The sequence below is a fragment of the Fistularia commersonii genome, chromosome 17, assembly GCF_037954325.1.
Source record: "Fistularia commersonii isolate RoL2024-O1a breed Wild chromosome 17, RoL_Fcom_v1.0, whole genome shotgun sequence".
NCBI lineage: Eukaryota > Metazoa > Chordata > Actinopteri > Syngnathiformes > Fistulariidae > Fistularia > Fistularia commersonii.
This window is the reverse complement of record NC_141300.1, coordinates 2,593,085-2,620,623: the sequence shown is the minus strand read 5'-3', so window position 1 is coordinate 2,620,623 and position 27,539 is coordinate 2,593,085. Positions and strand designations below refer to the sequence as shown.

Sequence of the window (27,539 nt, the reverse complement as noted above, 5' to 3'; positions counted from 1 at the left end):
GTGTGTGTGTAAGCGTGTGTGTGCTTGTGTCCCGCACCCACCCACACCCACGAAGACATCCACGCTCGCCGAGGAAACACACAGCGTCCCGCTCTCAGCTTATCCCAGTCGCGACGGAGGGGAGACTGCGTCCACGGTGAAGGTGAGTTTCGGGGGTGGACGCGTCCGTGGGAAACAGTTCACTCGTGGATCTGAAAGTGAAAAAAAAAAAGAACCGAAGCGCTCCGACTCTGATTCCCAGGGTAAAAAAAAAAAAAAAGAAAAAAAAAAGGGAACCCACGCGTGGGTAGCCGATCCACGGACGACTAACTCGCATGTCAAATATCCCCGCAGCTTCGCGGGCCCCTCCAGACATGGAGCCCATCCCCGCGGGCCGAGACTCCAGCACGCCCGCCCCCCCCGGGCCCTCCAAGCCGGACGCCGCCTACCCGCCGAGCTCCGGCGGCCTGAAGCCCAACCAGGTCGGGGAGACGGTCCTGTACGGGGTCCCCATCGTGTCGCTGGTGATCGACGGCCAGGAGCGGCTGTGCCTCGCTCAGATCTCCAACACGCTGCTGAAGAACTACAGCTACAACGAGATCCACAACCGACGCGTGGCGCTGGGCATCACTTGCGTGCAGTGCACGCCGGTGCAGCTGGAGATCCTGCGGCGCGCCGGCGCCATGCCCATATCGTCGCGGCGCTGCGGGATGATCACCAAACGCGAGGCGGAGCGGCTTTGCAAGTCGTTCCTGGGCGCGCATACGCCGCCCAAGCTACCCGAGAACTTCGCTTTCGACGTGTCCCACGAGTGTGCGTGGGGATGCCGCGGCAGTTTCATCCCGGCGCGCTACAACAGCTCCCGCGCCAAGTGCATCAAGTGCTCGTACTGCAACATGTACTTCTCGCCTAACAAGTTCATCTTCCACTCGCACCGCACGCCGGAGTCCAAGTACACGCAACCGGACGCGGCCAACTTCAACTCGTGGCGGCGGCACCTCAAGCTGACGGACAAGGGGAGCCCCACGGACATTTTGCACGCGTGGGAGGACGTGAAGGCCATGTTCAACGGCGGCAGCCGCAAGAGGACGCTGCCGGGTGGCGGCGGAGGGAGCGGCTGCGGGTCCGAGTCCGCCTCGGCCCTGAAGACGCGTGGCGGGGGTGCCGTTGGCGGAGGTGGTGTTGGTGGTGGTGCGGGGATCCCGCAGGAGCCTCACGACGTCCCCGCCAAGCTGCTCGGTTGCGGTGGCGGTGAAGGCGCAGCGGGGCCCCCGGGCGCCCGCAGCTACCCGGTGATCCCGGTGCCCAGCAAGGGCTTCGGGATGCTGCAGAAGATCCCGCCGCCGCTCTTCCCGCACCCGTACGGCTTCCCCGCGTTCGGCCTGTGCCAGAAGAAGGAGGACGGGCTGCTGGGCGAGCAGAGCAAGGCGGGACTCCCGGGCGTGCTGTGGCCCGGGGCCAAAGACGGCGGCTACCACCCGTTCCCGGTGTTCTGGCCCGCGGCGGGGGCGCTGCCGCTCGGCCCGTACCCGCAGGCCACGCACAAGCCGCCGGCGGACGATCACGGCGACCGCGGTACGAACACACCCAAGGGAGGCGCGCCGGACGCGGAGCGCTGCTCCAGCACGCAGTCCGGGGACGAGGCGCGGCCCCCGCCGCCTCCGCCGCCCCCGCAACCTCCACCCCCGCCGCCGACACGCAAGGTCAGCTACGTGTCCGCCTTCCGGCCCGTCATCAAGGACGCGGAGTGCATCGCCAAGCTGTACGGCAGCCGCGGCGCGTACGGACGCACCGGATATCTTTCCCCGGACTTCCTCAGCGAGAGCTCCAGCTACCGGTCCGCGTCGCCGTGCGTGGACAGCGACGGCGAGCCCGACGTGGACGTGGAGACCAACAAAACGCACGACGAGGAGGAGGACGACGACGATGAGGATGAGGAAGAGGAGGACGGAGGAGAGGAGGATCGGCGGAGCCCCGCCGGGACGGTCACCTCCAACCACCCGGATTGCAAGGCCCCGCAGGACGGCGAATGCGGGAGGATGGCCATGCACGCCGTGCGGCCCTCTGACAGGGACGTGCACGTCGCCGCGGCTTTCGGTGAAGTGAGTGACCCCCGTCCACCGGATCCGGTTGACACACACACACACACACACACACACACACACACACACACACACACACACACACACACACACACACACACAATCTCCCTATGAGCGTGTTTGCAACTGCGTGGTGTGGAAAAAAAGTGATAACAGTGTAATAACCTATCCGAACAATTAAGGGAATTACACATTTTTAATTAAAATATAATATAAGTGCACATTTCCAACTTAATTAGTTGTTTAATTCAAGTTTTAATATATCAGCCGAGGCAAAAAATCAAATTACGCACATGCATCTTAATAAAATTATTCCTTTTTAATTTTAATTTATTATCTTAGTATTTGTTATTTTTATTTCCAGGTTTACACCCCGGAGAGGACCGAGCTGCAGCAAAGGAGCAGCCCGTATCCGTTCAGACCCGCCGCCTACCTCGCCGGGCTGCAGGCTCACGGTTCGACCACCCTTTTTCGCTTTACAAATTGCACAAAAAGAAGAAATAAATGATGAATAAATGTTTTTTTTTTTTTCCTGCAGACGAGGCTGCGAGCAAAGAGGAGCCGTCGTCCACAGTGGAGGAGGTCGAGACCAAGTCCTTCCACGAACAAAGCAGCGACGAGAACCAGCGGGAGCCGGACGACGGTGAGTCGGATCCCCCCGGTTCTCCCCCCGGTTCCCCTAAACCTCATCCCCGCCACCGGTCACCGGAAAGGACCCAGGCTCAAGCACAGAAGTTAAAAATAAAATATATATATATTCTCTTGTATTTAGGCGACGTGCCTGTCAGAGCTCTGCCTTCACAAATGGACATACAAAGTCTGGCAAAAGGTAATTATTATTACTACTATTACTATTAACGCTATAATTATAATTATTATTATAATAATAACTATTATTATTATTGAAATTGAATTATTCCTGACAGGTGAAGCTTTCCATTTACTATAAATTTATATATCTATATATTTATATCAGTATTAAGTGTATTAAGGCCTACATACATAAATTCATGTTGTAGCCTTTATTTGTGCAGATTATAAATTCTCCCTGCCGTGTGACTCATAGAAAACGGGATTATGTGTTATTACTATTATTATTATTATCTCCCAGTTTGTTCATTTATTTTGAATAATCTAAATCTTATTAATAGAATGCTACAAATGAGAGCTATTATTATTATTATGATCCAAATTACTACATATAAATTATGATCTCTGTGATTTATTTATCTATTTTGAAAATCCAAAACCTATGAATTTATTAGAAAGGGTCCTTTATAGTTATAGAAGTAGCTGCCCTCATTAATATTTTTATTAAATGTATTATTGTTATTGTGGTTATTATTATTATCCAAAGGACTATATGTAGATTATCATCTGTGCAATGAATTTATTTCTTTCGAAAACCTAAATCCTATAAATTCACTAGTAAGGGTCCTTCATAGGTGGTTGTCATTATTACGATTATTATTATTATTATTATTATTATTATTATTATTATGTCCTGCTTTGACCAGGCCTTGTGGCTGTAACCCTGCATGCATCCCTCCACACCTCTCTGGTCAACAACAATTAACCTGCAGCTGAGCTGGATCTAAATACGAGCCGGTTCCTTTCTCCGCCCTGGGGTTCAGAGCAAGTGTCCGCTGGAGGCCCGACAAGACCTGCTCTGGATTTCCAGAACAAGACCCGATGGCGTTCTCGCCTCTTGAGAGATGGAAGCTCCTCCGTCTCCATCTTCTCACCTTCCTTCTCCTCTTCCCTCTTTCTTTTCTCCAATAGAGGAGCTGCAGAAGCAACTGCTGGAGCAGGTGGAGCTGAGGAAAAAGCTGGAACGGGAGTTTCAACATTTAAAAGGTAAACCAACACACACACACACACACACACACATATACATACACACATTACTTTAAACCATTGAAAGAAAAATTGGCCAAAGTGCTCCATTGCTCTTCATCTTTATTTTAAATCAGAAAGAATGGGTGCTTAAGTGTTCCTCCTCATCATCCACTCTTCACTCCACATCCACGGAGCACAGACCCTCCGAGGGCCCCCTCTGCCCAGTAAAATGCTAAGTGGTTCAGGGACACGATCCCCTGGGAGGTATTCAAAAAAAATACAACCCTTCATATGATTTTAACACCCCCCACCCACACACGCACACACACTACACACACACACACCCTTTGAAATTTGTTTTTTTTCGGGGGGGGGGGCTACATCCGGCTCCTGGGCTCTATTTCATTTACTTGTCAGATCAGCATTATTTTTCTTTTTACTCTCGTGTTTACCGGAAACGCCTTGTAAGAACGGAAGTGACGTCGAAATCTCCCGCCTCGCTGGACGTGAAGTTATAAATACGTCTTGTTTGACAACGACAGTGAGATCTAAATATAAATATTAAATACAAATAAGCAAAGAATAAGATAATAATTGTCACGATGCTACTTCTCCTTACTGTATTTACTCGGGTTAGTTTTATTTCAATCCGAACATTTGACTGTCATGATCGCAGAAAGTAAATACGTGATTAAATCACAACAACAATTGCGTTAATTGCTGCAACTGAGATAAATACAACCAAAAAATATTTTGAAATAAAATAATGGCATGAATTCACATCCGGCAGACAATCGATGCACCTGAATCGTCGGTGTACGATTGAAATAGAAACGTGTATCTCAATGAAGTTCGGGGGTATTAATTATTAGCCTTTTTAAGAAAGGTAAAATCTTAAATATAGTATTATTATACGTTTATATTCGTGCATTTTAAAGGCTTTACTATCTTTGCCTCGCCGCTTTCGCTCACCTTGGGAAACAACGCTTCCCAGCGGCGAGTGATGGAAGCACGCTGGACTGGATCTGTCCCGTCTTATAACAACGTCTTCTTTTTCTTCTTCCTCCAGATAACTTCCAGGACCAGATGAAGAGGGAGATGTCCTACCGGGAGGAGATGGTTCAGCAGCTTCACATCGTTAGAGGTGAGAAAAATAAAGTAACTTATGAAGTGATTGGTCGAACGGATTTTTCCTTTTGTTTCCTACGGTGAATCAAGTCGTTCGCTCGCTTTATGAACCCAAATCGGACTGATCGATTGACAATCGTCAAGAGCATTGATTGACGCGAAAATCGCGACCGATCCGGACGCAGTTCTCGCGATAGTTCGATCCGAACTGTTTATTATTATTATTATTATTATTATTGTTATTATTATTATTATTATTTTTATCCAACGCCGTGACCTGCGCCTACCTGACGTCACCCACAATGCACCTGTACCTGGGACGTGCACGCGCACGCGCACCTCTGACTGTCTGATCTCCTTTCTCATAGAAGCTCACGACGCTTTGCACCATTTCTCGTGTAAGATGCTGACCCCCCGCCACTGCTCGGGCTCCTGCACCTTCAAGTCCCCGCTGCTGCCGCCCTAAAAGCCGGACACACATGCACACACGCACACACACACACACACACACACACACACACACACACACACACACACACACAAACACACACAAAAACTAGAAAAAGTATCTTGTAATTAACTGTAATATTGATAATGTGTATCAGCTCTCAGCGTCTATGTAACCCATCACACATCTCGATTTTATTTATTTATTTATTTATTTGAAATTCTATAATTATTTATTATTTGTGGCAACGTGCAATGACGATATAGTTATCCAGTAATAGTTTAGAGGTTGTCATTTTTAACTCACTTCACTTCCGGTTCCGCCCAGCCGCACCGCCTCGTCTCAGTGTCGTGTGTTCACTTTGGATTTTTTCAATGCACTTTATGCGGGCGGTGGAAAGAACCGCGACCCACGCAGGCCCCGCGGCGTGTGCTCTTGTGCAGCTGGTCAAAGTCTGCATTTGCCTGTCAAAACAAAAGAAAAAGAAGAAGAAAAAAAGACTTCAATGGGAGGTCGAGGCTGAGAGAAAAGGCTACACCAGCCGTGTTGTATAGTACATATTCTATTGAGAGTAGCCAATTTGTTCATGTAATATTTGTCATCATCTCTCATGAATAAATGCTTTTATTAAAAGAATTTGGATTCTTGCCCCCTTTGGTCTCCCAGTCAGTTGGGCTCTTTATGATTTGCAAGCTCTCACTCCACTCTCCACACTGGATGGTTTCACCCCTGGCTCTCCCACTGAATTGATTTCAGTTGAACCCCCTGCAAGTGGGCCACTTCGGCTGCAGCTGACTTTCACCGCTTGCTATTAATACTCTATTAAAAATAAAGCACCGACTGCTTGAACTATTTAAAGGGCGGACGAGTAGCTGCACGTTGAGTGACTTCTTTTAGCTGTTTTTTTTTTTTTTTTTTTGGCCTGAACTTTTCCCTCATACTCGTTAAGATTGACTAAATTGAGCGACGAATCGTTTTAATGTTAAAATACTTGGGTCACTGATGAGTCAATTAGCAACCACCGTAATTAACGTATACATATGTTGAGGATAAGCAGCCCAGCTGTCAGCTTGTAATTAAACAGTAAAAGGAACGAACCCAATGCATGTTAGATTTTCACCATCTTTTATCTAATAGCTGTAAAGGTTGAAACGATAGTCCTCCAGGAACTGAAAAGAAACGCAAAAAAAGGCGAAAACGTGCATTTTACGTTATTTGATGCACCAACGGCGCCCCCTTGCGGCCACTTAGAGGGCGCGACATACACTTTTGAACTGGTCCGTTCCCTCGAGGACGGCTGTTTGCGCTTGCGCACACAATGTAACAAGATGGCGGAGAGTGCGGAACTGAAGGTAAAGCGAACCCCTACATTAGTTTGACAAATAGATGTTTCACGCAGACTGTTTCAAATCTCTACACATTAACATTTTTAATGGACAGTTAAGAACCGAAGGATGCCGTTACCAGAGCGTATGGTAATAACAGAGCAAAACAGTAGACACTAGGCAAACTGTTAGCCGGCTGGCTAGCTCGCTAGCATTAGCTTTGTTATTGTTGCTGACGGTTCGTTAGGCAGTTTCTGATGTGCGGGTCCCCTCACGGATTAGGCCAGATATCACACGAAATCGTGGGTGAAACCCACTTTTGTGCCACTGTTTTAAGCCCGGGGCATCCGCAATGCATGTCAACTGACAGCTCAAATTGATAGCCAGGCGGACTGCAAGAAATATTTTTAAATGGGCTCTGTCTATTCCCTGGAAGGCAACCCGCAGTTTAGCTGTAACGAGCATTATTTCTCGCAAGTTGTAAAGGTATAAGGCTAAAGATGTGACGATCGAACATACTTTAATTGGCTTCAATGTGTCTCATTTCGGCTATATATGAATGCGAATTAGACATGCAGTTAAGTTTTATTTGAGTCACATCCCACCATGGTCAGTCGGGCGCGGGTAGCTAACGTTAGCTTATGCTATGTATCAAATACGTTGTCCTTCATCGTCTAGCATTCCTACCTTACTGTCTAGACTGCCTTTGCAGAGGACGGGTTAAACCAAAGAAAGGTGTTTTTTTTGTCTGTTTACTCAGGAAATACCCGCGCTGTTGATACCGTTATGCAGCGGTAATAGCAGAGCAGTACTGTAGCCGTGCCGGTGCGGTGAACTCCTATCAGCGCTGATCAGCTCAGCATCTGTGCAGAATATGTGGCTGACAGATTTCACACGCCTCCCCAACGCGATTGTTAATAATACCAAACGTGATGTCAAGCAAGTTTCAGCGGATTTTGAAAGATCTGATGTTACCTCCTGCAACCCCGAGTTTTAATTGGGCTCTTTAATTAACACTCAGATGACCTTGGCTGATCACCACTTTGTAGTAATCACAGCCAAGTCATTATCATCCGAAGGTCACGCTGGCCATTTACACAAGCCCATGGATTTCCCAATTTCACATTATCTTTTTTAACGCAGAGATAAAGCATTTTTAATTGTGACTAGATACGCATCAGGTTCACAGAAGTACATGATAGCCGGCATTATTTCAGGCGCTGGCCCTGTGTAGTGGGATTGGTGTGCTGCTTCTGTTGGATGACAGCATTTTGTTCTGGTGATGTTGCCCCCTCCGTCCTCCCCAGGTTTGACCACATTACAGTGTATAACAGGTGCTGTTTTGCCGTGGGCTCGCAATTCATCAGGCTTAATTGATTTATGGATTATATGATGAATGATAAACTGGGATCAATGCAAATGCATGGTTGCTATTCTGCTTCCTTGTATGAGCAATACAGCAACACACAATTGGTGCGGTCTTCATTCTTCCCATTTAAATTTCTATTAACTTTAACTGAATAAATGTGATGTCAAATGAGTTTTTCATCATGTATTGATTACAAGGGTTTATGATTTCATCAAATCAAAATCTTACGTTTTTCAACCTGTAGTATTTGAATAATTGATATAGGATTGATTTTTGGTGGAAGCTATGATTTATAGGATGGTTAAATAGCTGATAGCTTCATTAGACTGAGTCTGTGCTGTGTTGTTACATGTTTCTTGAGTTTATTAAAAGTATCATATGATCTGATATGTTTCTAATATATGATATAGCGTGTCACTGGCATGTCCAAGGTCAGTAAAAAATGCTTTGTTTCTCAGACCAAATCAGTGCTATGTATGTCGAATTGAATCAGCACATGGTCTGACTGCAAATGGTGGTACCTCAGAAATGTTGTGGAAGTTGCAAAATCCAAGCTGGTGGTTTGCAGCGTTGATATAGCAAAAAGTGCCACTGCCTTCGAATGCACGACGACAGTTTCAGTTCAGTTTAAAAAGTTCCTTTTATAGATAACTGCCACATATGGCACTGCCTTCCAGGTGGTAGTCGAGCTTTTCTGTGTGTCTGAAAACATGGCAAATGAAGCTGATTATCTCATGATCCCTGTGTCGAAGGCGACACGAATATAATAAAAAATTTATTCTGAATTTGTGTTGAATAAGTGCTCAATTTTCAAACGACTGAAGAATTTTAGTGGTATAGGCGAATATTAAAATGTTATTTAATATTAATGTTGTGGCTGAAATTCGCAGAGGGGGCAAGGTCATTGCGTGCACCGAGTGACAGGGTGGCCTTCCAGGCATATGGAATCACTGGAACTGGACAGAAAATATGGAAAAAGGACTCATTTTTAAAAAGAACTTTAATTAATATTGAGCAGCACTAAACACGTCCCGGCAGAGAGCTCCATATGTCCTTGTGAGTGTGCAGCCTTTAATACCAAGGTGTTACGGTGCTTAGGAACCCTTGGGAAGAACCGAAATACCTGCTTTATTGGCCGCACCAATTCCCAAGCATTTTCTTATCATTGCGGAATCATTTGGTTATTTTTGGTTGCCAAGCCCTCGGTACAGCAGGGCAGCGCCCCCCCCCCCCCACACACACACACACACACACACACCGTTAAATAACAAAATACATCACATAACTCTCGTCTGTGTTCCTTTAGGTGAACTGTTCTCAATGCCCCTAGTCAGGCTAATAATGTCTTTGGGAGGAGAACAAAAAACAGCAAATGTAAACAGCTAAAGTATAGGGTACATCCCTCTTTCAGTCCCTCGGGGAATTACCCCGTAGCTGGTCGAGCAAGAAAAAACAAAAAACAAAACTCTGCCGCTGTGACGTGCTGTGCCACATTAGTGCCCAGAGTATTTTAAGCGTTAAGGTCAAAACAAGAGAAGATTGCGGGAGGCCTTATGACCGTTTCCCAGGGTGTAATTTCCCCTCTTGGTTTTCCCGCAGCAAATGGTAATGAGCCTTCGAGTTTCGGAGCTCCAGGTGTTGCTGGGGTACGCAGGACGGAATAAGCATGGACGCAAACATGAACTTTTGACCAAAGCCCTCCACCTACTCAAGGCCGGCTGCAGCCTGGCGGTGCAGATGAAGATCAAAGAGCTATACAGACGGCGCTTCCCGACCAAAATGGTTTCGCCGGTGGACCTAGCCCTACCCGGCGTGCACTCTGCCTCCAGCCTGCCCACGGGCCTCGCACAGCTGGGCTTCGACAGCCACGGCTCCCCGTCGCCTCTGTTGCCTGTCTCCCTGCTTGGGCCCAAGCACGAGCTCAGCTTGCCTCACATACCCTCCGCCCTGCACCCCGTGCACCCCGATGTCAAGCTGCAGAGATTGCCATTCTACGACGTGCTAGACGAGCTGATCAAGCCCACCAGCCTGGGTGAGTCCGGCGCCTCCCGCTTGGCCGAAGCAGATTTAGTCCCGCTGATCTCTCTAAGCCTCCCATCTGACTTCTCTGCTTTGTTTTTCTTTTTTTGTTCTTTTTTTTTTTCCTCCTTCTTCTCGTGTTTGTTGTAGCCTCAGACAACAGTCAGCGGTTCCAGGAAGCCTGTTACGCCTTTGCATTGACACCACAACAAGTGCAGCAGATCAGCAGCTCCATGTAAGCACAACACGTCTGTGCCGGCATTTTCAGTCTTATATCATGACAGCCTGTTCAACTCGTCATACATATCCACCTTCAAAATATAAAACTTCTCATTGTATCCCACCGATAAGCGTTGAAACACAATGTTCTGACCTTCTTTGTTAGGGACATATCCGGGACCAAATGTGACTTTGCTGTCCAAGTTCAGCTAAGGTACGTTTTGCAGAATGTGAGGATGCATGCCCAAGGAGGAGTGCATGGCTCTGTGCTGCGGGGTGAGGCAGCCGAGATTGGAAAATGCTGGAAACTGCTCTGCCTTACTCTATAATCATAAAATTATGCTTAATGGGAGCGATAATGGTGACGTCGAGTTTTCAGCAAGCGCTTTTGCAGTTTAATATGTTCGGTTCGTGGATGAGCGCCATCCTTCGAGACATGCTTTCCCATATCCTAGATGAAGAGCCTCACTCTTGACACATTATCTCCGCGTAAGAAAAAAAAGTTAAGGCAAAGTGTTTTTTTTTTTGTTTTTTTTTAATTTTTATTTTTATTATATAAAGTGTGGTGATGACTTCAAAAAGAATTAGACTTACAACCCATTTTCTTCTTGACAGATTTTGCTTATCAGAGACAAGCTGTCCTCAGGAGGATCACTTCCCTCCCAATCTGTGTGTGAAGGTGAACGGAAAGCCCTGCAACCTCCCGGTGAGTCCAGACAGGCCTCCGGCGGACTCGATGTCACCGCGCCACTGACCCGCTCGCTCAGAATTAAAGGCACTGAGGTGTGCTGTCTCGCCCGCAGGGGTACCTTCCTCCCACCAAAAACGGAGTTGAACCAAAAAGACCTAGTCGCCCAATCAACATCACCTCGCTGGTCCGACTGTCCACCACGGTCCCCAACACCATCGTGGTCTCGTGGACTTCGGAAATCGGGCGGGTGAGGAGATCCGGCCCGGAGTGCCGTAAAGCTCTGCGACGTGAATTGTCCACCTCTTACCTCATTTGTTCGTCCGCCTCTGTGACAGAGTTTTTCCATGGCCGTCTACCTGGTGCGACAGCAGTCTTCTGCTGTGTTGCTGCAGAGACTACGGGCCCGTGGAATCAGGAACCCCGACCACTCCAGAGCTCTGAGTAGGCAGCCTCTTCATTTTGCGGTAGAACCGCAGCTCTTATCTTTCTCTTTTGTTTTCGTCGTTTTAATAAAAACATGTTGTCATTCCTCTGTCGGGTGCAAGCCCTCTGAAAAGCAAAGGTCAACCAACTCTTTCACAAATGGGTGATCACATGACTGGATTTGAGCTGGAGCATAGAAACGATGTCCTTGATGAGCCAAGGCAGACCCGAGGGTGGCTAGCATTAGCGTTAGCTAGCGTGGGCTTCGTAGCAGGCAAAACACAGGTCCAGAAGTCAGTGCTTTTTTCCTCTCAATGAAAAAAAAACAACAGATTTTTCCCTCTTTTATTCTTATAAATGGCCTTTCAGGTCAGATTAAACTGTCCTGCATCAGCTCCGAACTTTCAATGAGCCTTCTGTCAGGTAAAATAACCCACAAAACATTTCCAACGTTTCCTCTAAAATGTGTTATGTCTTCTGGATCAGAAGACAAAGCACCTCGTACAGCTGAATCGTGAACGTTTGGACGTCTACGTACCGCTTTCCCTCACTCTCTGGCAACTGTCCTTTGTTTTCCGTCCGAAGAGTGCTCTGGAAGACGCCACGAATGGTCCGCGCCGTCCTCCTTTCACTCCAGCTGCGATCGGGAATCCATACCGATTCCAAGTTTGTCTTTATAAAGATCGGCGATGACATATCTAGTCCTGATAATATTTTCTTCCCCACCCAGTCGCCCAGCTTTGGAGGGAGGGGGGGGATTACATTAGCTTGCTTCCTTCCAGATACCCGGAGCACACAATGAGGCCAGGGAACTTAATCTTTAATTCAATCAGGAACTGATTATGGAACAAAGTTTCTTTGGTCCTTTTTTTGGATATTTGCAGAGCTATTTGTTGACCCACTCAAGGATTTTGTTCAGAGGGATTACAGATAAAGGCTGATTTATTGTGTCATATTTAATGGCTTGTCCTCACAGGAAAGAGCTGTTTACATTTGGAGTTTCTTTGTATTTATTTTTTGTACTTTTCTTGTGTGCCAAAGTCAAGGAGAAGCTGACGGCTGACCCCGAGAGCGAGATCGCCACCACCAGTCTACGGGTGTCCCTCCTCTGCCCTGTAAGTCATGCAAGGTGTCTGAACATAAAACCAAATCAAGGACACCGCAGGATCCTGCCCTCAGGGGGAATCTTCACCTCCAGCGGAAAGGAGCGCCCGTTTAAACTTTTTAAAATTTTTATTCCTCCTTCATAAAGCTTGGGAAGATGAGGCTGACCATCGCCTGCCGGGCGATGACCTGCTCCCACCTGCAGTGCTTCGACGCCACGCTGTACATCCAGATGAACGAGAAGAAGCCGACGTGGGTGTGTCCCGTGTGTGACAAGAAGGCGCCGTATGAACATCTCATAATCGACGGGTGAGAGACGTACTGCGGTGCCCGGCCACTGTTTAAACACCCCCAATCGTTTGGTTTGAACAGTAGCGTCTCTGTGGTGTTGGCCTCCGGACGACAAGCTGTAAAGATTTGCTCAGCTAATTGGTTTTTGCTATGCGGTTGGAGCATCTGAGAAGCCAGACCTGGTCAAACAGCACCCGCAACTAGACAGACTTTTGATTTAATTGGCGCTTCAGTGCCGGTTGGGCCCACAGGAGTCCCCGGTGGATGACCTGTCAGAGGGAGCTGTCTGCAGGTCAGCAGGCAGTAGATCTATCGAGGTACTCACAGCAGAGACATGCCCGCACTTTTTTAAAAGCCCTCTATCGGTTAGCCTCCAGAATCCGCGATGCAGAATCGCCCGCCAGAACTTAGCAGGTTTCTCAATTTTGAGGCCGTTTTGCGCTTTGGCATTGTTTTTGTCCCAAAATATCCCGCTCACGCAACGCTGGAGCCCAAAGGGCTTCCCTGTAGCGCCGCTACCTTCCTAATGTCACGGTCACGCTGTTGTCCCAGGTTGTTCATGGAGATCTTGAATAGTTGTTCCGACTGTGATGAAATCCAGTTCAAAGAGGACGGCAGCTGGTCGCCCATGAGATCCAAGAAAGAGGTGCAGGAGGTGTCCGCCTCCTACTACGGGGTAGACAGCGGTACGTAACAAACGGCCACCAAATCCCCCTCCGTCTGTAATTCTCCGCGAACGCTGCCTGAGTCTCCCCGCGTTTCCGCAGACAACTCCAGGACGGAAGCCCAGGAGCCAAAGCGGGCCTCATCCAACGACACCGGCAAGAAAGTGGACGTGATCGATCTGACACTGGATAGCTCCTCCGAAGACGAGCTAGAGGACGAGCCACCTCCCAAGAGGCCCTGCCCGTCGCTGTCTCCCGTCTCGCCGCCAGCGTCCAAGGGGTGCGTGTCCAGGCCGGCAGAGAGGACCCCCCCCCCCCCCCCCCCCCCCCCCCCCCGTTTTTCCGTGTCACTAAACGTGCCATCGTGTGCTTCCCCTTTCAGCGTCCTGAGCCTCCACAGCCAGGCCTCGCCCGTGACCCGGGCTCCAAGCATGCCCCCTGTGGAGACCAGCTACATCCCCCCACCTCCACCACTCATCCAGGATTACCGCCACTACTACCACACAAGTGACCTGCCAGGTAGCCTGTGACTCGTCCACCAAACTCCACTCCGGGCTCAACTCTCGCTGCCAAGCTGGAACAGACGAAACGGTTATTTCGGATCCACTGTGGAGATGCGTCCGCTGGCTGAGCTCTTTTCCCCCCCGGGAGCGAATATTCCCTGTGTTTTATCTCATTATCTCGCGAGCTAACATGACCTCCCCAGACAAGGGGGTTGAAACTGTAAACACAGAGCCGGAGGACGCATCTGAATGATAAAGATATTCTGCATCTCCATTTTGTGATTAATTAAATGTGACCAATCACTAATTACAGTATCTCACGCTGAGTCAGGTCTTCAGCCCAAGGAAAGAAATGTTTCTTGTGTTTATTACCCCCGTCACGCTGCTGTTGAAGTGAAAAAGGCTTTTATTGTGATTTACTTCTGAGTCACGACAATAATTGTCCCCTTCATTTTCTTTCAGATCTAAACTTCTTCTCCTTTCTCCAAGGCGACAATCAGGTACGTGAAGGCCGACCCCTCAGGGCGGCGCCAGCAGGTGGCGGCACGGTGCTTTCCCCTAACTGACACTCTCTTCCGTCTCGACAGCATTACAACATGGTGATGGCCGCCGCCGCCGCCGCTTCAGCCTCGGCTTCGGAGGACCACGACCTGCTCCTCAACCGCTTCCTGCCCTACGGCTCCTCCCAGCTGCTGCGGGAGCAGCCGGGCACGCCGGGGGGCAGCACGCTGGCGGCCACCAATGGCGGCAGCAACAGCGGCAGCACCAGCAGCTTGGTGTCGTCCAGCAGTCTGCGGGACCGCGACAAAGAGCGAGACAGGGACAGAGACAGCCACCCCATCTCAGGACTGTCCAGGTCCTCGGTGGAGGCGACGGCGGCGGCAGCCATTTACGGCTCCATATCTGACGTTATATCTCTTGACTAGGTCTGCACAGAACTGACAAACATGGGAGACCTCGAGGACGGAAGTTCTTTGTAAATAAGGAAGAGGAAGAAGAGAGAATACAGTACTATGTACAGAGAGGAAAATCTATTTTCAATTTTACTTATATGTATATAAACTTAGGACGCTTCTTGTCCGGTGAGTAACTTCAGTTGATATTTTTCTGTGAATACTGAAGACTTTTTCACACCTCTTCATGTGGTCCTTTGATTATATTGTACCTTTTGTACTTGGTTTTTACAGTTTTTGTTTCACAATTCCATGTCGATGGCATTACTCATTAAAAAGGCTGTGTGCACAGAACCCTACGGTGGTGACCCCTTATGGAACACCAAATTTAGAACATGAAGATAATGGGCATTGTTATGGATGTACAAAAGGCGAGTCACAGGAAAATGTGTATCACTATTTTTTTCCTCCTCTTTCTGAATGGCATCATCTCTGTTAACCATGATTGACAGCAGACAGATCTGGCCATTTATGCCGTCACTGTAGGATTTTATTTTATTTTATTTTTATTTTTTTCCTTTTCTGTAAGATTCACACTGTGGTCATATTATTTTTAAGAAATTATTTATGATGTAAGTTATGTTGGATGTATGCTGTTTTTAAAGAAGCATTCCCTCTGCCTCCAGGAACCGTCGCCACTAGAACCGTCACGGCGAAACGCAGGATCCCTCTTATCGTCGTGACCCCGTGCTCCTTCTCAATTTCCTTAGGTTTCTTTTCACGAACAAACGTTTTTTTTTTTTTTGTTTCTTTTTTGAAATAGACGAGAGTATTTAAAAACAGCGTAGATGAAAATCGGAAACGAGTCAGTATTGTGGGGCGATGCCCTGTTCGGTGTGTGAGTGAGTGATTTTGGTCGCAAACTTCTGTAATCACATGACAATTGGACCTTTATACAGATCTGAGATTTGCAGTACTCTTTATTTAATTTTTTTTTTTTTGTTTGTTTTGTTTTTTAGTATTACACCAGTAGGAAGCAACAGTCAAGTGGCCCACTGACACTGACACGCTTAGGGGGAATTTTCAGGGGTGTTTCCTGGCCCAGACCTGTCTGGCTCCTCATAGCACTTGCGTTCCTACAACACGGTGGAGCGGCCGGCCGAAGCGAACACTCCGGCGGCGTCTTTCAGCTTTGCACGTCCCCGCAAAATGACCCGAAAGCTCCTCCTGGCTTTCCCCTTTTGCGGGGCTACGGGACGAAGCCTTTTTTTTTTTTTTTTTTTTTTTTTTTTGTCGTGTGTATTTGCAAAAAGCCTAGAAGATATCTGTGATAGCTTAGTTTTTGCGGGTGAATCACAATGTTTTTTTTTGGCCCAAAAGTTAAAACCATTGAAGTAACCACACACACCTGCCCTTCCCTTTATCATGTTGTTTTCTTGACTTCTGCTTACACTTAGAATTATTTATTATCATATATATTTTCAGCATTTGTTTGATTCGTGGAAATGCATTGCTGTCATTGTATGTGATATTTCTTTTGTAATTATATAATTAATGATATTTAAAAAAAATGTCATTGTTGCTTGACATGCATTGTAACACTTTCTGTTTCTCTTGTCCGTTTTACTATCAGATGATGTCAATAACTCAATAGATGCTTTGATCATTTTGAACCGCTACCAGGTCTACTGTGCTGTTTGATATTTGTAAGAATTAAAAAGATAAGAACGTGCACCTTTGTAGTTTAATCTGAGGAAACCCCTCCTTCCTTCCTCCAAGGAGTAACAGAAGCTAGTTTGAGGATTTTATCTTGTTCCTCTGGATATATTAATCTTTCATGTTTGTATGTGTGTTTGTGTTAAAAAACCCTGTGATTGACTGGCGACCAGTCCGGTGTGTAACTCTGGCCCCCCAGAGCACAGAGAGCTCAAAATTTGCTAGTTGTGTGTGTGTTAGTGGTGCCAAACTCAGTTCATTTTATGGACTCTGGTTAATATGAGTCGTTCACCTAAGTGAACCGGTTCACTTGAGTCATGTGAGCCAGTGCTGTTGGCATCATCTGATTAAGTAATGTTTCGGGTGAGTCTGCTGACTTGAGTCAGTGAACGGGTTATCTGAATCATCGGACTCAGTCGCATTTCCATTGAGTCTGCTGACTCGACCCAGTGAACCGGTTCAAATGAATAATCTGATTCAGTAGCATTTTCCTTGAGTCTCCTGACGGGAGTCAGTGAACCAGTTCAAACGAATCATCTGACTGTCCGGTGAGTCCACCGTATCACTTTGTCTACTTAGCAGAAGACCCGTAGGATCCGGATCAATTGAGACCTCAGACTCATGATTTAGTACGACGATTCAAATCATTTACCTAGTTGATTCAGGAACTGCCCGGCTCTAGAGTTTGTGTGTGCGTGTGTATTTGTGCGTGCTGTGTATCTGGTATTTATACATCTGACCAAGATATTTCAAAAGGTGACTGGATTGTACATTTGTGAACACATGTTAACTGGTTCCTTGTATTTCTGTGACAGGTAGACCAGAGGATCCCTGAAGACAATCCCTGCCATCCTCACGACCCTAGATATTTACAACCATAACATAAGAGCACAACTGGATGAATGTGCAAAGAAATCTTAATTTGAAGTCTCAACAAGCGCCCCCCCCCCCCCCCCCCCCCCCCCCATGCATGTAGTTCTGGCTAAAAAAAAAAAGTAAATGTAAATGAGGAACATCCAATCGCCCAATAGTACTTTGAGATGAGACAGTGATGTATCATTGTGGTAGTTTGCACCATGTGGCCCAGACAGCATCTAGATGCTTCCAGGGTTGAGGCCTGAGAATGAAAACTTATTACCCCTTTCTGCAAGAAATGGTAAAATATAAAACAGAATGGTATACACTACTGGGCAGAGGCCAGTATGAAAATGAAAAAGTATGCGCTCAATTCTATTCTTATACACAGGAAAAAAATGGATTAATATTTCAGAAATATAATATGTGTTTTCCCCTAATTTTTCGTGAAATACATAGTCAAACGCAATTTATTTTATGCCCCTCTTTTTTCTATTCCATCCCATTCTATCCCTGCCCGTCTGTGCGCCGCAGGCACCGCGATAAATCACGATAGTTTCCAGGCGCGCGCCCTGTCGCGTTTGAGCGCGTCATCGCGTCCGTCATGACGTCTTTTAGAGAGCGGCGCCGTTTCTGACTGGAATGGGAGCTGGCGATTTTTCCCACATTTTGATAGTTTAATCCGTGAATGGCGCCGAAACAGGACCCGAAGCCTAAATTTCAAGAAGGTAACGAGCCTCCCGCTCCCGTCTCCCGACCACGGCCTTGGAGAAATCCCCTCCGGGGAGGTCGACATTAGCGGATATTAGCTACTGTTAGCATTAGCATTAGCATGAAGCGGCGACACAAACACCGCCCGCCGTCGACGCGCTGGCGATGCTAGCCTTCATTGTTGGACCGAAAAACCGCGCGTCTCAGCTGGTCGCGTCCGTTTCCAACTGGGGTTCGTTAAAACGTTTTATAAAACACGCCGTCAAGGAGTATTTAATACGGACCTTTGCTCGCCCAGAGAAGCGTCAGCATCGCTAAAGAAATGCAATGGATGGAACTCTATCGCCCAATTGTTAGCCAGAATCCCTGCTAGCCTCATATAAATAATAAAGTTGACTTGGAAAATATGAAACCTTTGTTGGAATTGAATCCCCCGGCTCATCTTCATCCAGATGTATATTTTTTATTTCAGATGTAGTAAGCGGAGAATAAATGTGCCCAAATTAAGACTTTGTGACTGTAGGGAAATTATAAAGGAAGTATCTCATGTCATTGGCAGGAAGCAAATAACTGTTACCCTTTACTTGTACTCGAATCGAGATACACTCCGTGGTCTTTATACATCGAATGTACTTGATATTTAACGGAATAGAAAGTCAAGAGCAGTAATCTAGTCACCACTTGTGAGAAAGCATGGGTTCCAGGGCAATTCCTTAGAATTCTTAATTCTTCTATTATTACATTTGGAGAAGAAAACCTTTTATTTAGTCCCATTCATTTTCTACACACAGCAGAACATCAGTGAAATATGATTACTGCATTTTACCCATCATAGATGAACCTTGATGTAAAAAGCAGACACTTAAGCAGCATCCCAGGTGTAGTTAGGGGTTCTGGTTTCTTGCTCAACAACAGTGACAGGTGAGGAGAAGATGAGGAATTGAACCATGGTTTCCTTTTTAAAAGCGATGCAAAGAGTCTTACTATGTGCTGAGTCAAACTTTTAAATTGTTTTATTTTGTAGCTGTAATGTCTGTAACAAAAGGTAGTCCTTTTATTAACTGTGGAAAAATTCCCATTGTTGACAGCAGCAAGGACAGTAAGGATAGAGGAAACAAGAGCTTTCGACATGCATTAATGTGCACATGCATTTCCCATTCAGTGACTGTACATTTACAACTGAGTGTGCATGATTTAGACTGAGACAGGAAAACATCAATGAATGTGCAAAGTATTGATTGAAGTAACTGCAGTGTAGAGGAAAAAACTCCATCTGTTCATGTGCATTTTACGAACATGAATGTCCAGAAATATTGGCGATAGCACAGACAGTATCAGCTAGAATACCAAGAATATGGACTCTCTTTTTATACTTTATATTTGCAGTGTAAACAGTGATTGCTCATAAGGTATTGCATATACTTTAAATGACAATTGACTGTCCAATTTCTCTTGCACCTGCCAGGTGAAAGAGTGCTGTGTTTTCATGGGCCATTGCTCTACGAAGCTAAGGTAGGCAAAGCCGTTCGCCTTCATACCACCGTTCAACTTCTCCAATTGAAATAGATTTTGTTGGTTCTTTCTAATGACGAATCATATTTCATTGCAGTGTGTTAAGATAAACATCAAGGACAAACAAATAAAATACTTCATTCATTACAGTGGGTGGAATAAAAAGTAAGTGTTGTTGCAAATATTATTTATGTGGCTTAAAACTTTAGAGGATTGAATAAATCAAACGCCTGATTTCCCCGTTTTTTGGATTTTGTGTTCCAGCTGGGACGAATGGGTTCCTGAGAGCAGAGTGCTGAAGTATGTGGACAGCAATCTGCAGAAACAGAAAGAGCTTCAGAGGGCCAACCAGTATGTACTCTCGTCTCATTCCACAAGTCAGTTTGCAGCCAGAACTGTTCAAAATATAAATCATCATGAAAACCGGCTCTCAGTCTGTTAACGCCAGAAAAACTACAGACCCATTCAATAAAATTAATATTTACTGTAGAACTGCACTTTACATCTCCCTGGAAAATTACAAGATAAACACCATAAAATAACAATGTAATAAAATTTCAAAGAGTGAGAGTTGATTTATTTTCATTTTTAATAAATGAAAAATCCCATGCACACATAGCAGTGCATTTTATTAATTATAGCAACAGCAAAGGGTTAATTGTCCATATTCATAACTTGGCCAACTTGGACTCCTCCCCCATGAGGAGTGTTTTATGAGTTAATTTTGTGTGTTGTATTCCGTATAAATTCACTATTTAATGTAAATTGTAAATCATCTTTTTATCCTTGGGGTTACTCCGTGAGCGGTTGTGACAACTAATCTCCTTCCTCCATCTAAACCTCAGCCAATCACCAGCCTCCATCTAACCCTCGCCTCTGCAATTTCTCAATGACCTCAATATATATTCTAGACCTATTATATTTCAACTCTTGTGTTTTCCTATACATGCCTGTATGAATAAAGCACTCGCTGGTGAAGCACACAGATGCATCACATTAATAGTTAAACAGTTAAGTCCAATTGTTTTGGTAGTCAAAGGTCATGCAGTGTATATTATGATGTTGCTGACTTGAACTTCAGTCCCCGACCTGAATATTTTCAGAGACCATTATGTAGAAGGGAGAATGAGGGGAGCTGCGCCGAATAAGAAGATTCCTGCTGCATCGCAGAAAAACGATGTGTGAGTTCCCCTGCGGTCACCGGAACCAGATCTAATGTGAAAGTACTCAAAAGAGACCCGCCGGTTGTTTTTCTTTTCTGACATTTTATCTCTTCCCCCCCCCCCCCCCCTTTCTTCTGTAGAAAAACCAAAAAGAACAAACAGAAAAGTAAGTGCACTTTATATGATTTAACATCATCCAACTGTCTGTGTTTCTAAGGGATCAAATTAGCTTTTGAGTCTACCTGGACTGGTTGGATGGTGGATGTGAGTGTGTTATGCTGGGAGCACGGAATGCTAGTGCGGTAGTTGTGTAATGCGGAACTGCTTGGTTTAGGGAGCATAAAAAGTCACATTGCGGTTCTTTCCACATCCTCTAGCCTCTAGTTCACCAGTTCAGTTCATCTTTTTAGGCAACTGGTATTAACCACAAGAGGGTGCTATGGGATGTTTGGTTTTAAAATCCCAAACAATTAATCTATTTCGCCCTAAAAGTATGCATTTGTTTGTTGCCCCTCAGCTCTTGGTCCGGGTGAAGGGACCAGTTCTGGAGGAGACCCTACCCACCCTCCACGGAAGAAGAGGGCCCGTGTCGACCCGACGGTGGAAAGTGTACGTTCACAGATCGACTTCCGAGTATTTTGAATCTATAATAAGTCTATTAGGATTAATGCTCCCTCCCTGGATAGAACTAGATGAATAGCATATACATACACAAGGTCGTATAGCAGGAGGTCATCAGTTTGTCCAGGCGGAAGTCTGTCCTGCTATTTTGTAGTTTTTATATGTAGTCCACAAGGGGGCGCTTGGAGCGCACAGCTGCCCAATGGAAAGCTGCCAACCTCAAAAACTTGGGCCTCTTTTCCACTGAAATGTCAGGAATGTTATGATCCAAAACTTATTTCCCCGGGGAAAAAGAGTTCCAGGTGATTTCCTTGGTTTGCTTTTCCACCGCACCCCAGAGTTCAGGGGGATTAATACGAATCAGGCTGATGACAAACAGAGCGGTGGTCAAAGTAACTGCTTTGCACCTCTAACATACACACTGACATGAAATCCCGCTGAATATCTTTCTTTGCTCACACACTCACAAGACCCCGCTTCTTGTATGTGTCTGCCCTGGTTCTCCATGATGAAAACAAAAGTTTGTAGGAAGAATATGAACAAGAGTTAACAATACAGCAATTGGAAACGCTGCAAGTGTTTGGCACCAATCAGGGACCCTTTGTCTGCCGAAGAACGCTGCCCCTCAAAAGTCTCAAAAACCAAGTCCTTTTTGCTGGTTTTGCTGGATGGTTTGGGGTTGAGGGAGAGTTTATGTTGGTGGAAATGCTCCAGGGCTTTTCAGAACCATTGTGATTCAAAATCCCCGCTGCAAATTCCTGTGGTGGAAAAAAGAAGCGAACGTGGAGTTTGCTCTTCCGTTAAGAATGTGGTTGGTTTGGCTGAAAAAGAACTCAGGACACCTGTGATTCATGGCCATTTGACATCTGTAAGGCCAGAATTTATTTTTGTTTCGTTTTCTAAAACATTCCATGCCAAAGTTGTGGCCAATTTTCAAGGCTAAACATCAGCGGTATCCATTCATTCATTCACAATAAATATTACCGCTCATAATCACTGCTTGTGTAATGAGTTGGTTTAAACCAAACACCCGGGGTGCTGGAAGCGGCGCTAAACCTGGGCGGGTCAACTGTTAATCACAGGTCAACCTATAGACATCCAACTAGTCGCCCTCACATTCACACTTATGCTCAATTCAGTCCTCAGTGAACCTGCTGAGTATTTGTGGACTGTTGATGAAGATGGAGATCCTGGAGAACCAGAACATTCTCGCTAGGTGGTAGCAGTGTGTGTGTGTGTGTGTCCGTGCGTGCGTGCGTGTGTGTGTATAGTCATGTAGTCATCATTTGGGAAAACACATTAGAATGCGGCGACTGAAAAAACATTGGAACTGTCTCCAGCGTCACCGGGTGCTGAGAAAAAAATCTGTCCATCTTTCGTTGGAACCTGGACAATCTTTAAATGTTTGTTGTCTCAACAGGAGGAGACTTTCATCAATAGAGTAGAGGTCAAAGTCAAAATCCCAGAGGAGCTGAAGCCTTGGCTGGTGGACGACTGGGACCTGATCACGCGGCAGAAACAGGCGAGCGCCGCAGGGTGTTTTGTTGTTCATGCGCTTCGTTTTCTGCCTTCCTGCCGTTCGTGCTACTTTTTGCTCTCCCGCCCTCAGCTCTTCCACCTGCCTGCCAAGAAGAACGTGGACGCCGTGCTTGAAGATTATGCAAATTACAAGAAATCGAGGGGGAACTCCGACAGCAAGTGAGCCGCGGTGCCGTTTGTTTTTAATTCCCTCGGATCAGAAAACGAGTGATTTAGATTTTGTTTTTAATCCCCGTCCTCGCTGTCCTCGCCTCCTTTGTCCAGGGAGTTTGCCGTGAATGAGGTCGTCGCCGGTATCCGGGAATATTTCAACGTCATGCTGGGGACGCAGCTGCTCTACAAATTTGAGAGGCCGCAGTACGCGGACATCCTGGCCAACCACCCGGACACGTCCATGTCGCAGATCTACGGCGCCCCCCACCTACTGAGGCTCTTTGGTAAATGAACACATATCAATGTTCCTCTCCCGTAAGTAAGAGTTCTGCAATCTGTAAATACAATTGCTTGACGAAAATATACAGCTATCGTCGTCTTTGTTTACTATGTCATGAGTATAAGGAGCTGGATCGTCGTATCCAGATTCAGCCTGGCGTGCTGCTCGCTCCTGTTCCTGTTTCCAACTGCCGCTGCAGAGATTCCAGGATTTAATGCTTTCTTTTTTTTTAAAAGAGCACACTTTTTAAAACTTCCTAGAAGGCTTTTAAAAAACCATTACAGATTTCAAGCCGCATTGAGAATGCAGTTCCGTGCTGCCGTTGTGTAATAACCACCGTAATGTACCGTTAACGACAAAACGGGGAGGCGTTTATCACACGGCAGTCGATCTGTTTATTGTGAAATATGGCGGTTTACAGCAAGAGGTGACTTTTATGACATAACGCCTTAAACACCGCAATAAAAACCCTGCCGGCCTGTGTTGTAAGGAGCGGGTGGTTAGGCGGTGTAGTCTTGACGGAGCGTCAGCTGTCCTGGTTGCCCCGCCTCCACCCCCACAGGGCTTTGCACCCAACACTCTCTCCTGAAGATGCAACCAGGTCAGACTTTAGAATCTGCCCCGAGTTACTCAGAACTACCAGGACATTTGGATTGTTTCTAGTTATGCGGCCGTAGCGGAGGGTTATCCCTGGATGAACCGCTCTCATTCCTCCCACTCTGCCTATCCCGTCTGCACTCATGTCCTCTCATCAATGCATGATAATAAGAAGAATAGAAATGGCTTGCTGTGGTGTCTTATCAGGTGTGCAATATTATTTCGTTTAAGTCCACTATTAGCGTAGAATTGTTAGCGCTACTGTAATTACTCCATTCGGACAGGAAGCCGCCCACATAGAGCTGGGCTCTGTCCAAGATTTCTGCACTGGTAAAAGGTAGTGTTTCTTCACTGCTGTCATTTTCTCCTGGGGGAATGTTGGTTTTCTGTAGACCATCTCAAGGAGTGGTTCAGACTGGCTCTGCATGGAAAGTCATCAAATTAGATTTTATTGTCATTACATATGTAAGCATACAGAGTAGTGAAATGCAGTTAACATCTCATCAGAAGTGCAAAAACAGACAACCAAGTTGCGGTTAATAACGTCCGACCTTACTTGACTTGGACTGATCATGAAGGACCTGAAGTCGGTTGTCATTCAGATGCCATTAAAATAAAAATGTTTTTTAGCTGAAGCTTTGTTCCAAAAATCAGAATCTATGAAATGCCTATTTGCCTCTCGGTCTAGAAACCCCCTGGCCTTCGTTTGCCTTTTTGCAGTTTATTTACTAAGATTTGAAATGGGGAGATACAAAGAGCAGAAAGCAGCTGTCACAACATCGCCGGGAGTCAGTGCTCTGACCTCACTCAGCAGCTCAGATGGAGCTCAGATCATCTCCGGACCGCCGTGTTTTCATAAGAGGAGGCGAAGAGTTCAGATGCTGACTGAATTCCGCCTCTCTCTCTCTCTCTCTCTCTCTCTTCCCCGTTTGAAAGTGAGAATCGGAGCCATGCTGGCCTACACCCCCCTGGACGAGAAGAGCCTGGCCCTGCTGCTCAGTTACCTTCAAGACTTCCTCAAGTGAGTAGCCACCCCCTCCAGCCGCCCCTTTGCTGAGCCGAGCTTTGAATGGCGTCTCTGCGCCGCAGGTATCTGGTCAAGAACTCCGGGTCGCTCTTCAACGCCAGCGACTACGAAGTGGCGCCCCCGGAGTACCACCGCAAGGCTGTGTGAGGTGCTTCGAGGGTCTGCCGCCAGTTTGGAAATGACATTCTTATCCTCCGAGAGGCTGCCAGGTGTCTTTTATTTTTTTTGTTTTTTGTTTTTTTAAAATCACAAAAAAGCCTTGGAGAGGAAGGGTGGCTGGAGGTCCGTTGGCCGTCGTGGAATGACGCCCCCTGAGACGCCACGCCACGCCACTCCCGCACCGGTCCATTTTCTTTGACATGGAAAGCTGCTGAGGACCCCCCCCCACCCCCCCGGTCAATTTCATTTTTTGTTGTTTTTGTTTTCCTGCGACATGGTTTCGTGTCCCGTGTTTAGTGAGAGCGTCTTTACCAGGAAGTCTCGTTTCACTTTTTTGTTTTATCTCCCCGTTTTCCGTGGAGTTGCCGGCTGCTCTTGTCCTGTTGGCTGTCGTCGTTTTCTAATAAAAGCATTTTCTTTCGCTGTCGTTACACTGATTATTGATTTGTTATAAATAACGTGAAGGGATCACTCCCCTCGCCCGTTTCTATTCAGACATTTCTTTGTCTCACAGCTGTGAAATTGTGATCCCTTTTTTTTATATAAAGAAAATAAGCCTGAATGTTTGTGTTTTTCTTAAAGCCTCTAAAGACCAACATTTCTTTCAGTAAATGAAGCAGAAACTAGTTTTAAAACCCCAAATTAAAAGAAACTAAAGAGATTGCATTAAATGTTCTTGTTCCATTTAAATGTCTGGTATTTTAGATAAAACTGACATTTTTGTTGAATAGACTTGTCACTGTTTCTCTGCGGTCACTTCTTAAAATTCATCATAAATCAGTTTGAAATCCAGAGTCGGTAACAACCCACTTCTTAATGAATTAATTTTAAACCTGCATTTAAAAATTCATAAAAAAATTATTTTTTAATTTTAAATCCCACATTTCCAATCAGTTTTTTCTTTTTATAGGAAAAAGTATTAAGAAATACAAGTTGCCATAAAGACAGTTATGTGTAGTGTGGTACTTTTACTCATTTTACTTGAGTACGTAGAAGTATTTTATGTAAAACACTCACTTATGTAGTTTACTTAGACATCCTTGTATAAAAAGATATCCTTTTTCTATTTTTTCATTTCCACTTATTCTTTTTTATTTTTCAATTTTTTTTCATCTTTATTGAAGCTATAGAGTGTTAATAAACAAACAAGGCTAAATTCAATCGTACAGCAATTACATTTAACAGTCATGATGAAAAAGACACTTTGTTTACAATCAATTAACTGAAAGAGTAAAGGCATGTGAGAAATCTGTAATTCGAGAAACAAAGAATAAAGTGGCAAGGGTAATACAATATGTTTTTACCTCATTGGCTCTAAGGAAATATCATCCACTAAACGGTATATTATTTGGATTTTTCCATTCGTTTTAAATTTTTTTTATGTAATTCAAAGTATTTTTTAAAGAAGGTAAAATTGGCGGGGACATTTGTGCATTCTGTTTTTGTGTATGGCGAAACCTAAAGATGTACAAACATGATTTTTCACCCACGAATTGTTACCTTTGGAATAACAGGAGTATTCAGTATAAAAATAAATCGTTAGGTCAAATTGTTATTATATTAAGAATTTATTGCCAAATTTGGTTTTGCTGTTCCACCAAAGGAATATGACACAATCTGTAAGGCTATCCAAAGAAATGTTTTGCATGTTAGCTCCACGGCAGGGCGTCATGAGTCAATTCTGAACATGATCTTTCTGGGAAGGGTGGATGTTACGAAGGATAAATTTCCAAATAAATGTATTAGGACTCTTTTGGTAGGTAAAACTTTTCCTAAGGCTACATTTTTCTGGTCTTTTTGTAGAAGGATTTAAATTGGAATAAAGTGTAGCATTAGACAGGGTGCCTAGAGAGGACCTCTGGTAATGAATGAGGAAATCTGGAGTGTCAGAGAAGTATGATAGACTGGTGCAGGACATGTATGCTAGCTGTGAAACAGTGGTGAGGTGTACTTTAGGGTAACAGAAGATCAAGGTGGAGGTGGGACTTGATCAGGGATCAGCTCTGAGCCTCTTCTTGTTTGCAATGGTGATGGACAGACTGGAAGATGAGTTTAGACAGGAATCCCCATGGACCATGATGTTTGCAGATGGCATTGTGATCTGTAGTGAGAGCAGACAACAAGTAGAGGAAAATCTAGAGAGGTGGAGGTATGCTCTGGAAAGGAGAGGAATGAAAATTAGTCGCAGGAAGACAGAATATACGTGTG

General features: G+C 45.7%; 3 protein-coding genes across 7 annotated transcripts; all 3 read left to right on the top strand.

Moving 5' to 3' along the window:
- The first annotated feature begins 282 nt into the window (after nt 1–282).
- Nucleotides 283–6,002, top strand: skor1b (SKI family transcriptional corepressor 1b). Of its 3 annotated transcripts, none has more exons than XM_086163448.1 (7): nt 283–2,081; nt 2,461–2,536; nt 2,620–2,742; nt 2,854–2,910; nt 3,864–3,938; nt 4,990–5,064; nt 5,417–6,002. In XM_086163448.1, the coding sequence occupies exons 1-7, from the start codon at nt 315–317 to the stop codon at nt 5,512–5,514; spliced, it is 2,271 nt and encodes a 756-aa protein (XP_086019574.1). In that variant the 5' UTR covers nt 283–314; the 3' UTR covers nt 5,515–6,002. The 3 variants fall into 3 exon arrangements, with proteins under 3 accessions (XP_086019574.1, XP_086019572.1, XP_086019573.1); XM_086163446.1 differs by having other exon boundaries at nt 2,446–2,536; nt 2,620–2,724; XM_086163447.1 differs by lacking the exon at nt 2,854–2,910 and having other exon boundaries at nt 2,446–2,536; nt 2,620–2,724.
- An 801-nt stretch (nt 6,003–6,803) lies between these two features.
- On the top strand, nt 6,804–16,730 carry pias1b (protein inhibitor of activated STAT, 1b). 2 transcript variants are annotated; one of them, XM_086163539.1, is made up of 14 exons: nt 6,804–6,848; nt 9,790–10,222; nt 10,360–10,444; nt 10,595–10,642; nt 11,044–11,134; nt 11,232–11,366; nt 11,455–11,560; nt 12,584–12,657; nt 12,795–12,955; nt 13,490–13,623; nt 13,705–13,882; nt 13,985–14,121; nt 14,568–14,605; nt 14,693–16,730. In XM_086163539.1, the coding sequence occupies exons 1-14, from the start codon at nt 6,825–6,827 to the stop codon at nt 15,029–15,031; spliced, it is 1,983 nt and encodes a 660-aa protein (XP_086019665.1). In that variant the 5' UTR covers nt 6,804–6,824; the 3' UTR covers nt 15,032–16,730. The 2 variants fall into 2 exon arrangements, with proteins under 2 accessions (XP_086019665.1, XP_086019664.1); XM_086163538.1 differs by having other exon boundaries at nt 13,985–14,124; nt 14,693–15,176.
- Nucleotides 16,731–18,163: 1,433 nt separating this feature from the next.
- Nucleotides 18,164–26,296, top strand: morf4l1 (mortality factor 4 like 1). 2 transcript variants are annotated; one of them, XM_086163301.1, is made up of 12 exons: nt 18,164–18,297; nt 19,746–19,792; nt 19,890–19,957; nt 20,057–20,143; nt 20,896–20,973; nt 21,096–21,121; nt 21,473–21,564; nt 22,997–23,098; nt 23,186–23,274; nt 23,380–23,552; nt 25,086–25,166; nt 25,235–26,296. In XM_086163301.1, the coding sequence occupies exons 1-12, from the start codon at nt 18,258–18,260 to the stop codon at nt 25,414–25,416; spliced, it is 1,065 nt and encodes a 354-aa protein (XP_086019427.1). In that variant the 5' UTR covers nt 18,164–18,257; the 3' UTR covers nt 25,417–26,296. The 2 variants fall into 2 exon arrangements, with proteins under 2 accessions (XP_086019427.1, XP_086019428.1); XM_086163302.1 differs by having other exon boundaries at nt 25,082–25,166; nt 25,235–26,294.
- Nucleotides 26,297–27,539: the final 1,243 nt, after the last annotated feature.

Excerpts from the sequence above, each read along its gene's own strand:
- skor1b (XM_086163448.1), top strand. The coding sequence starts at position 315 with ATGTCAAATATCCCCGCAGCTTCGCGGGCCCCTCCAGACATGGAGCCC. Across the intron at positions 2,743-2,853 it reads CGGTGAGTCGGATCCCCCCG|GCGACGTGCCTGTCAGAGCT; the intron begins GTTCTCCCCCCG and ends TCTTGTATTTAG. Across the intron at positions 3,939-4,989 it reads GGAGTTTCAACATTTAAAAG|ATAACTTCCAGGACCAGATG; the intron begins GTAAACCAACAC and ends TTCTTCCTCCAG.
- pias1b (XM_086163538.1), top strand. The coding sequence starts at position 6,825 with ATGGCGGAGAGTGCGGAACTGAAG. Across the intron at positions 10,223-10,359 it reads GATCAAGCCCACCAGCCTGG|CCTCAGACAACAGTCAGCGG; the intron begins GTGAGTCCGGCG and ends TGTTTGTTGTAG. Across the intron at positions 14,125-14,567 it reads CACAAGTGACCTGCCAGGTA|ATCTAAACTTCTTCTCCTTT; the intron begins GCCTGTGACTCG and ends ATTTTCTTTCAG.
- morf4l1 (XM_086163301.1), top strand. The coding sequence starts at position 18,258 with ATGGCGCCGAAACAGGACCCGAAGCCTAAATTTCAAGAAG. Across the intron at positions 19,958-20,056 it reads TACAGTGGGTGGAATAAAAA|CTGGGACGAATGGGTTCCTG; the intron begins GTAAGTGTTGTT and ends TTTGTGTTCCAG. Across the intron at positions 23,275-23,379 it reads AGGGGGAACTCCGACAGCAA|GGAGTTTGCCGTGAATGAGG; the intron begins GTGAGCCGCGGT and ends TCCTTTGTCCAG.